Below are 11268 nucleotides of genomic sequence, written 5' to 3' on the forward strand. Positions count from 1 at the left end.
CTACTGTGGGTATTGTATTGATATTTGTCCTGAAGATTAATTGATTTCATTGGCTGTTAGTTTCTCTTCTGACTCCTGCTTACGGTTTATTTCTAATTGCGCCTTCTGAAACAAATGTTTGTTGACTTCAAATACTGAAATGTCCAAGTCTAGTGAGTCGTAGCTCATTTTAAGAGTTCCACTCTTTTTTCCCAAGCTTGAAGTCTATGTCTGCTTGCATGCTCCTTTTTGGTTTTCACATTTTGGTGAACCTGTGTTGAAATTCTCAGTAGCTGTTTTTTGTCTGGTATTGCTTTGACCCGCTATGGTTTGAAGCGAAATTCTAGTTTGGTGGGCTGAAATGCAGGCTACTAGAACTGCTGATTTTAATGACATGCCAAGGCATATTCATATTATATTGTACTTTTAGAAATGTAATGTGTTATACAGCAATTGTTGGTATTTGAGGTGGTTAAATTGTTCGAAAGCTGCATTGGGTAACGCCAATCAATGTCCCTATAGATGAAATATCAATGGGATATTTGAGTAAGAATAAAAATCAAAGATTTATGATTGGGTCCCGGAAATGTTTGGCAGTAATAGCCCTAATATGTTTTTTTCTTGGAGCCTCTGGTCCATTGTTGTACCATGTGTGGATTAGATGGGTTTGGCGATTTGGTGCTTTTGGCAAACAATCCAACAGTGAAACCCCGTGAGCCTTGTGGGGGCTGCCATTCTAAATAATTGAGGAGTTGAGTGGGAGAGTTTGGCTTTCGGTTGATGTCCATTAGTGCATCTTTTCATTTTACAAGGTTGCGTTGATGGATTAATTTGGGCTGTATTTTGGAGGATGAAATAATGCCTTTTGAAACATAGCATGAAACAAAGGAATCCTTTGTATCCAGCTAATACAAGCTTAGAAAAAACAAGTGTGTGATAGATCACATGATATTCCCTGCAATACCCTAATAAACAAAATTAGTGTAACAGATCACATGATATGCAATAATGCAAATTAGATCCAGTGATTTTCATGCTTAGCTTAGCTGAAGCATTATCAAGGGATTGCTTGCTTGCAGCATTGGAAGAGAGAGAGCAACTGGCACAAAACTACATTGTGGGTGTCCATTGCAAGTTGATAAACAGTAAGACAGACAGCTGGTCACGCAGAATAACTGCAGATGGTGGACCAGGGTGGAAGCAAAGTCTTTTTAACTTGTAAGCCCGTGACTGACCGCTTCCTGTGCATGGCTTCCACGTACGGACAAGATTCTTGTGCTGTCATTTTAAGGCCAAAAGAGAAGGTAGTCACGAGCTGCTTCCTGTCCACCTCATGTTTTCGGAATCGCCTTCAATTACCCAATTATTTCACTACTAATCTAGCTTTCGATATTCTGCGAGATAACTCTAACAGTTTCAAAATTGGAACCCACTTGTCTTTACCTCACGTAATGCATTGAATAAGAGGGTAGGGCTTTGTCTTTTGCCACCATTCCTTCCAACTTGGGGCCTTATTTATTAATAAGCCACGACACATGGATCCCATTTTGCGGCCTATTTTTTAGCAACTTATTTGGCCCACCATTTTGCCTGCCTAAAGGCTAATTAATGTTGCATGATTGAACCTCATTATATATATGGGCATTTAGGTAATTACACCCCCCCTTAACTTCATGTATATATATGGTGGGTGCTCCGTCTCACCATGCATACACCACGATCTTTCTAGACATCAAGTCATGGACATGAGAATTACCACATTGTTCTTCTTTGCTCTTCTTATCTCAGCCACCAAAGCTGATGATCCTTGTGCGTCTCAATCGGACGGCTCAGGCGTCTCCGTTATTCCCGTCTACAGCAAATGCTCTCCCTTCAACAAGCCCAACTATGACTCGTTGGTGAACACTGTCATGAAGATGGCCTCAAAGGACCCGGAAAGGCTCAAATACCTGGCAAGCCTAGTGGCCCAAAAGGTCACCTCGGCCCCAATTGCATCGGGCCAGCAACTCTTCAACATTGCCAACTATGTTGTCCGGGTCAAACTTGGTACGCCGGGTCAAGTCATGTTCATGGTCCTCGACACCAGCTACGACGCTGCCTGGGTCCCGTGTTCCGAGTGCACCGGGTGCTCCAACACCACCTTCTCACCCAAAACTTCCTCCACTTACGGGTCGTTGGATTGCTCGATGCCCCAATGCTCTCAGGCCCGTGGACTCTCCTGCCCGGCCACTGGGTCCACTCCTTGCCTATTTAACCAATCCTACGGTGGGGATTCGTCTTTCTCGGGTACCCTTGTGCAAGATTCTCTAGGATTAGGCAATGACGTGGTTCCAAATTACGCTTTTGGGTGCGTCAGCTCCATAAGTGGCGGGTCAATACCGCCCCAAGGGTTATTGGGTCTGGGTCGTGGACCCTTGTCATTGCTGTCACAATCCGGGTCACTCTACTCGGGGGTGTTCTCATACTGTCTACCCAGTTTAAAATCCTACTACTTCTCAGGCTCACTCAAACTGGGCCCATCGGGTCAACCCAAGAGCATCCGGACCACCCCACTTCTCCGCAACCCGCACCGCCCATCCCTATACTACGTGAACCTCACAGGAGTCAGCGTTGGCCGTGTTCTGGTCCCCATTGCTCCAGAGCTTCTAGCGTTCGATCCCACCACCGGATCCGGAACCATCATAGACTCGGGCACGGTCGTGACCCGGTTCGTCCAACCCGTATATACGGCAATCCGGGACGAGTTCAGGAAACAAGTGACAGGGGCATTCTCGTCGCTGGGAGTGTTTGACACGTGCTTTGCTGCCAGCAGTGAATCAGTGGCGCCTCCGGTGAAGTTGCATTTCACGGGCTTGGACTTGACGCTGCCGATGGAGAACAGCTTGATCCATAGCAGCTCTGGGCCTCTGGCGTGCTTGGCCATGGCTGCGGCGCCGAATAACGTGAACTCGGTGTTGAATATTATAGCCACTCTGCAGCAGCAGAACCATCGGATTGTGTTTGATGTTACCAACTCTCTCGTGGGAATTGCACGTGAGCTCTGTAACTAGCTTAATTTAGCTGGCTTGCATGTGTGATTAGATTAATTATGTCTTGATGCCATGCAAAATACGTGGTTGTGAAAAAAATAACTACGATATGTAAGCCGTGATGTTTTGGATAAGTGATATAATTCGCTTAGGGTAATTACCTAGTGAATGGTGCGTACGTGGACAATAATTAATTTTGACACACGTCCAGTCACGATTGTATGTTTGCTTAAGGGTTGCTTTCCATTTGAAGCAGAGATCGAAAACACACCAAGTGAATTCCTGGAGAAAAATTTGAAAGATTGTCACTAAAATATGACAAGATCGTACAACCTTGAACTCCACAGCCATGATTTTCTTATTGTCGTGTCTTTATTTTTAGAATAATGCTATGTACATTTCAAGTTTTATAATCTCCTATAACATTATTCCACTTTTTGTAATTGGTACGTAACATTACTCTTTATTTTTTCTGTGCTAAATTCTTCTTTTTATTTTGCTGTAATAACGGTAGTAGGTGATTTGAAAAAGTCAGATAACTAAAATAAAAAATATATATTTTTAGTTAAATATTTATTGAGCCGAATGTAAAAACTCTTACTTCTAATGCATACGGGTTACCCTACGACCTGTCACGGATTTTGAGGACATTCAAGGTGACTGGATGGGTGGCGATTCCCTGGGATGCTCTTCCCCTAAGGTTGTTAGGCATTAGGAGCAAATGGGCTTACTACCAGGCCCGCTTGGGCCAGTGAACCAATCCACTGGCCTAAGGGTTTATAAACGTTTATATCGAAGAGTGTTTGCAAAAGAGATGGCTAGTGATTAGGAGTGATAAGAGTGTAATTTTTCCAGATGATTTTACCAACTATAATAATATTTTGAAATTTCGTGCTAGCGTCGGAATCAAGATCAACAAATTAATTAAAATGAAGCACCCCCCGAAAACTATGATAACAAAGGGATCACCCCTCCAAGTTTCACTTGAAACATTCTTGATTCTTCCATAGTGTTTGTAATCGTCATTCTTTAGATATATAATTATGTACCTGAAAAACTTCATTGAGTATGACACATGAACGAAACAATAAATAAAAACCCATAAAGAATATGATATAAATAAATTTTTGTATAGGAGTTATAATACTATAATATGTTTGAGTAGCAAATATAAGGAAATACGAAATAGGGAAGAAAAAAATGGATCAACCAAATTTTCTCTAATAACAAATGCTAACTCTTGGAACATCCTTCTGCATGCAGTGTCAGCATCTCTTCAATATTTACCCAAAGTTCCAAACACTTCTTCATGATGAATCAGCACACTCAATAGAATCAAAACCCCAAATCAAACCAATTATTCAAACACACAACGCAATGTGTATATATATATATATACCTCTCTCTCTCTCAATCTTCGAGAATTCTTTGTTCTGTTAACCCCACCACTGGTGCACCGCAACACCTTCATCCCTCAGCCGTCCGTACAGAGCCAAGCACTCCCAATAAGCCCTTCGCCCCCCATAGTTATTATTATTCCCCTTCTTTCTTCCACCGTGCCCCTGTGGCTTGCACTCCAAGAAAAGCTCGTCCACCAACCCAATCGCCTTGCTCTTCACCATCTCCTCCACCACCTCCGTCTCCGCCTTCATAACCACGTACTCCTCGTCTTTCACGTTCCTCCTCAACCAATCCGACATGCCGATTTGCGGCACCTCCTTGCCGTCCGTCACGGTCTCAATCTTGTACATCTCGAAGTCCTTGTTCCTCGTTGGGTAATGTTTGGCGAACCAGCTGGTCCCGCTGCCGCCCTCTTTCTCTGGCAAGCCGACGTCTATGAACACCCGGCGAGGGTAGCTCTCGAGCGAGTCGCCCATCAAATCAGGAAGGTACCTGGTTCGTTTCAAATACCGGCTGGATTTCCCTGAACCGGCCCTCGGCGGTTCCAGCAGCACGTCTTCCAGATTCTCAAGCGCCGCCTTCTTCGCCTCCGGAGCATACCCAGATACCCTTCTTTCAACAGGGCCGGTTTTCTTCATCGCCATGACGGCGGAGCCGAATCTCCTGAGGTAAACGATTTTGTAATTGGATGGCTTGTGGAATGCAGCGAATGGGTTTTCGCTGAGCTCAACTACGACAATTCCGCCGATCTTGAGAGTTCGGTCGATGAAATCCACGGCGGCAGGGAAGTTAGATGCCATGGCAAAATCGAAAGTTTCACTCGGAGTCGAGCTCTGTTTCTCCAAATCCGTGACAGAGATGAAATCCATTTCAATTTCAATTTCGCTTAGAATTATCTGAGACGACCTGTGAATTGCCTCCTCGTTTCCATTGCTAATGAAAATAACTTTCTCTTTCTCCCCAATTTTCAGGAGGCCTTCATTCGTCAAATCACGGAAGAGCAATGGCAAAATTTCGAGATTGATCATAGCCCGATCAGGATTAATGGGTGGTGAAGAGGTTGAGGATCCTCCAACGATCGACCCAATCCAAGGGAAGGAAACAACAAGCAATCCCAAAAGCATGGTGCGAGTGAGAAGAATCAAAACCCTGGAATTTGGGAGCCTGATTATCAAATACATGTATTTCTTATCCCCCATTTTTCGCAATTTCTCAATAGAATTATATGGTGATGGTGGCAGAGTGGTAGCTAGCTAGCTAGTAGGAGATCGATGAGACGGAGCGGGAGAGAGGCGAAGAAGTTAGCGAGTGCAAAACCTGGCGGCGGTGTGGTTTCCACCCACGAGGGCCACACGTGTAGTTTGAATTCTAGACCACAACAACATCAATTGCCTCATCCGCTGCACCTCCATTTCTTGTTTGTGCGAACCCAGATCGGTGAGATGTGTCTCCAACGTTGTCCTTGTTAGCGACACATTTCAGATTAAGCGGGAGACATGCACCGATCAAACAAACATGGAGGGAGACAAGAGATGGAGGTTGTGGTTTGGTTTTCTTGTTTTTCTTTTTAGAGTTGTGGAGGGACACGGAAATGGTGAATGGGGGTCTTGAGGAGATGAGATTGAAGATAGAAGGAGTATATGGGAGGGAGGGAGGGAGAAAAGGAAGAGTGCTAAATTTGGCGGGGAAAAAGAATGGATGGTGCTACGAGAAATGAGTTTGGCCATTGCTGGATGTTTGTTATTAGTTTCAGCCTAATATTTTTAATTTTATTTTTATTTTTTATTTTTTTTGTGAATGAATTCTCCTATGAAAGCGCTGAGCGTTTGTTATAACATATGCGATCGATCAATCATAACATTTTTAGAAGTCTGTATTTCAAAAAATGAAGTAATTTTTAAAATTATCATTTGATCAATCATAATATGGACCGTAATTTTAAGAGCCAAATTATTTTTAAAGTGATACAAGATAGACACAAGGACTTCTAACATTACTCTATGCGATTGTTTGGGGTGGCATTGCTTGGCAAACGGGATAAAAAAGAGATAAGATTTGAATAGTTTTTTTATATTTAGGATTGATTTGAAATACCGTTAATTATATATACATAATTTGTTATATAATCTCTCTCTCTCAAAGTAATGCTATTCTTCATCCTTATTTTAGATGATTGACATGTTTTAAAATGAGTTTTTATTATATTAATTACTTAAAAAACTTTTTTTTTTAAAAAAAAGTTATTTATAGCACACCATAAAGAATAACATCAATTTTATTTATTTTATTTTTTTGTAACTTTTTGTCATGTAGACTATTAAGAAGTCCGCCAAAGTTCCCTAAACCGTTGGATTAAGATGTTATGAACTGTTACTTTATAAAAAATAAAAATGAAAGAAAATATAAAAAAGAAAAGAAAAGAAAAGAGAGATGTTTATGAATTGTTAGGTTTTGATACAAAGCAACCATATGTTTTTCTTGGTTTACTCGCTAACAATGACACATGAATATACCAACGGTCTAGTAACTTGTGGGCCGCATGATACCTTGAAACCCACTTTTTGTATCTCAACCAAGCGTAGAAGCCCAATGTTTTCCATGGGAATTATGGCCCAAAATGGACCCTCCCACCATGATAAGGCAAAGCAAAGCCCACTTTAGTTGAATTTATTAAAGGTGATGCGTAGATCCCCAAAGGGCCTACTAAAATTTGGTCCTCTTCAACATATCATAGATCGAAGAAAGTTCTCATGGTCCATGGAGATGTAAGATTTAGAGCTACTAGTCCTTTTCTTTTTTTTTTTTCTTTTTTTTTTAATTAGGGTTTAATTGGGCTGGCAATTTCAAAAAGTGCAATTAAAAAATAACATTTTTACAATGTGAGATTTAAAAACGTGATTTTTAGAAGTGTAGTTAAACGTTTAGTAAAATCGCAGTTTAGCCTTTAAAATTATGTGTTTTCAAAAAAAACACCGCGTGCCTGCAATTTGAAATTTTTTTTAGAAACGCTATCCCAAGCGATTTACTTTTTTACGATTTTGTTTACGAAATCGCAATTTTAAACACACATTAAGCTTCGGTACTAATTTTTTTATTTACAAAGAGAGTGGGGCGGAATTTAGTATTACATAATAAAATAACATTACTCTCGATAAAATAGGCTTAAATAAGCCCAAAGAAAAAAGCAAGTAAATTAGAAACATGACCAGCAAGGTGGATAAAGCTACATGACCAGGTGGTTCACAAATCTTGCTTCATGAGTTAGGCTCTCGGAAGGAGTGATACACTTCTCTCAAGATGGGTCTACTTTGAACAAAAGTATTAATGAAGAAGGAAATTCCTCCCTCAGTTCCCACTTCCCCCTGCCAACTTTCTCCCCCACATAGCCTTCAAATCCACCTACATCCAGGACTGTTCATCTAACCTTATGATGTTGACCACAAAATGGTATTTGCTTGGCAATTGGCATGCACTTGGAATATGGTTGGCCGGATGAGTTTTTCAAACATTTTTTAGTAGACGAGGTCAACGCATGAAATATTTAATTTAAATAAGGGTATGACGGCGGTCCAACGAAGACATAGAGACGTTCTTCTTTCTTTTCTTTTATTTTTATAATTTTTTTTTTGAGATAGCAAAGAAAAACAAAAAGGGTTAAAGCGGGTCTTTTTTCACTCTTGATACATACCAAAAAAAAAAAAAAAAAAAAAAAAGAGAAATGGGATGCTTTTATATCAGTGATTAGAAGCGACCCATTTAAAAACAGCGTGCACCCAAAAATTAGCTCTTTCTAAAAACCTTCTTGACATTGCTTGGTTGGTACTAAAAGTTCCTACTAATTGGTCTCTTTTTTTATTTTTTTATTTTTTTTATCCTTACTAGTGGGAACAATTCTGAAAAGCTAGACATAGAATAAGCTTAAATAGTTAGATTAGTAAAATTAAAAGGTACTTGAATTCCCACCCAATGGTGTGATCTCTCTCGTCCACAATTCAGTACGCAACTGGACTCATAATTACTTAATTATTATTGCTTCTGGACCGCATCTTATGAACTTGAGAGTTGAGGCTGCTATGCAAGATGCTCCACTCATTTTTCCTCCCCTAATTTCTAACATTCATTTCCCATTTAGAGGAACATCAAAGAACCTTATGGAGAAGCGTGACATTGTCGCATTTTCGCATCAAGTAGCAAATAATGACTCTTAGGCTGTGTTTGATTTTTGTGTACACATTTTCCACAATGCATTTTCACTAGTTTTGTGCATTTGATTGGGCCCATTTTAATTAAGAGGCATAAGTCATTTTCCCACACTTGTGTCCTCCTCTTCTCTTGTTACTTTCTTTCCAAACGACCCACCCCGTTCCTAGGGGCAAAATCACCTTAATGGACGCCGAGAGGTTTGGCCACCCCAATATTAAAAAATAAAAATAAAAATTATGTTGACAACTTTTTCTCTTTTAATGTCAAAATTTAATAGATTCTGGATGCAATGGCGGATACAAAGGGGGGCGAACAGGGGCGATTGCCTCTCCAAATTTTTTTGAATATATATATTTTTTTCTAAGGATATTTTTTTTAGTCTTGTTTGACCTTAGCCCCTACTACTCCTTCTCCCGTCCCCACTCTTCTTTTGTCCCTCTTAATCTGAATTCTTAGATCCGCCACTACATGGATGGTGCAAAATGCAATAAAATGGTTGTTGGAATGGGTTAAATATCACATATCAAAGCTTAGTTAGAGGTATGTGAGCTTGAAGGGTTAAATAAATGATAATTTCTCATATTTTGGTTGCTTAACACTTATGTTTTAGTGCTTAAAAAGGATAATAGGTTTAGTGAATTTTTTTTATAGTTTATTTTGTGGCGAGGGTCTTGGACCAAAAGAGAGATTATTTTTAAGACTATCTCCTACAATGTGGGATGAATGAGTCTTGGGCAAACAAGTCTTCATTACATCACTTCAAAGTCAAGCCGACTGGGACCAAATCATTCTTCAAAGTATTCGCAAATCGCAACAATTAGAGCATCCCATCCAACGGTCATCAAACTCTGGGGACCCACCACCAAGCACCAACCGCGTCCCCTTCACTTCCAAGACCCAGCTTGCGCCGCGTTCTCCCACTCTCCCCAGGCTTTCCTCTTCCCTTCTGGGCTCCCCCCAACACCACTATATATTCTCTCCTCCAAATCTCCCCAAGAACCACAAAAACCCTTTCTTCTTTACTCGCATTTGACAGCGCTTATTATATGTCTCAGAGGCTTTGCGTCCCCCACTCCTCCTCCATAGCCTTCCGCCTCCACTCCCATCTACTCGTTTCCAGTGAGATGAACCGCGCCTCCTTCTGGTCTTAACCTTCTTCTTTCCTTTTTCGTCTTTCTTGCCCAAAGCAAAACCTTCATTGTTTTGTATAAACCTTCAAAGAAAGAAAGAAAGAAAAAGGAAAAGATGGGTCTCAAGGGTTTCGCCGAAGGCGGCATTGCTTCCATCGTTGCAGGCTGTTCCACTCACCCTCTTGATCTCATCAAAGTCCGAATGCAACTCCAGGGGGAGAAAATCCACGCGCCCGCCCCACAGCCCATCCACAATCTCCGCCCAGCTTTCGCCACTGGCGGGACCACCACTCTCCACGTCCCAACGGGACAGCCGGCCCCGCCGATTCGTCTGGGGGGACCCATCTCTGTCGGCGCGCGCATCCTCCAGACGGAAGGCGTCGCCGCATTGTTCTCTGGCGTATCCGCCACCATGCTCCGCCAGACGCTCTATTCCACCACGCGCATGGGGCTTTACGACGTGCTCAAGCACGAGTGGACTGACCCGGACACGGCCCACATGCCGCTGACGAAGAAGATAGCCGCCGGCTTGATAGCCGGCGCGGTGGGCGCGGCGGTGGGAAACCCCGCCGACGTGGCCATGGTCCGAATGCAGGCCGACGGGCGCCTCCCGGCGGCTCAGCGGCGCAACTACAAAAGCGTGATCGACGCGATCGCGCGAATGGCGAGGCAGGAGGGCGTGGCGAGCCTGTGGCGCGGCTCTGCTCTGACGGTGAACCGAGCCATGCTCGTGACGGCGTCACAGCTGGCGTCGTACGACGAGTTCAAGGAGATGATCCTGGAGAGGCACCTGATGAACGACGGCCTTGCAACCCACGTGATGGCGAGTTTCGCGGCGGGGTTCGTGGCGGCCGTTGCGTCGAACCCGGTGGACGTTATTAAGACGAGGGTGATGACGATGAAGGTGGAGCCGGGGCGTGCCGCGCCGTACAGTGGGGCCCTGGACTGCGCTATAAAGACGGTGAGGGCTGAGGGACCCATGGCTCTGTACAAGGGCTTCATTCCGACAGTGTCTAGGCAGGGACCTTTCACTGTCGTCCTGTTCGTTACGCTCGAGCAAGTCAGGAAGATTCTGAAGGACTTCTGATGTTGACGACGATATTATTAACATCGATTTCTGGGTTATTTTTTTAAATCACTGATTACTATTCCCAAAATTTTGTAGCTCAGAGGTTCTTAGAAGGAATAAATTACCATGAAATCTATATTTTTAATGAAGTTTTATTAGAGTTTTACAATTCTTAATTCTGGCTCCTGTCCTTAATTGAGGTTGTTTTTGCAAATTTGTTAGCGTGTTGTGGAGGGAGATTTCCATGTTTATCATTTAAATTAAATACAAGTTTTGTGAACTTAATTGAGACAATTAAATACAGTTTGATTGAAGTCATACTTATACAGACAATTAAATTGAGACAATCTTTCTGAAGAAGAAAAAAAGAAAAACCCACAAAGTGGAGGTTTGAACTGGATCTTCTTGATCATATATAACAAGATTAGGCCAAGCAACTCCAATAAGATTAATATTG

The 11268-nt window shown here is 42.3% G+C and overlaps 3 protein-coding genes across 3 annotated transcripts; 2 read left to right on the forward strand and 1 right to left on the reverse strand.

Moving 5' to 3' along the window:
* Window positions 1-1671: 1671 nt before the first annotated feature.
* On the forward strand, window positions 1672-3212 carry LOC132189421 (Eukaryotic aspartyl protease family protein). The gene has a single exon (XM_059604161.2). It carries the CDS (start codon window positions 1719-1721, stop codon window positions 3027-3029), a length of 1311 nt encoding a protein of 436 aa, XP_059460144.2. The 5' UTR covers window positions 1672-1718; the 3' UTR covers window positions 3030-3212.
* Window positions 3213-4309: 1097 nt separating this feature from the next.
* LOC132190162 (uncharacterized) lies at window positions 4310-5967 on the reverse strand. The gene has a single exon (XM_059605064.2). The coding sequence runs from the start codon at window positions 5606-5608 to the stop codon at window positions 4445-4447; it is 1164 nt and encodes a 387-aa protein (XP_059461047.2). The 5' UTR covers window positions 5609-5967; the 3' UTR covers window positions 4310-4444.
* Window positions 5968-9490: 3523 nt separating this feature from the next.
* On the forward strand, window positions 9491-11064 carry DIC2 (dicarboxylate carrier 2). Its single transcript, XM_059604837.2, has one exon. It carries the CDS (start codon window positions 9858-9860, stop codon window positions 10827-10829), a length of 972 nt encoding a protein of 323 aa, XP_059460820.2. The 5' UTR covers window positions 9491-9857; the 3' UTR covers window positions 10830-11064.
* The last annotated feature ends 204 nt before the right edge of the window (window positions 11065-11268 follow it).

This window comes from Corylus avellana, chromosome 9 (assembly GCF_965113065.1).
Source record: "Corylus avellana chromosome 9, dhCorAvel1.hap1.2, whole genome shotgun sequence".
In the NCBI taxonomy this organism is placed as follows: Eukaryota; Viridiplantae; Streptophyta; class Magnoliopsida; order Fagales; family Betulaceae; genus Corylus; species Corylus avellana.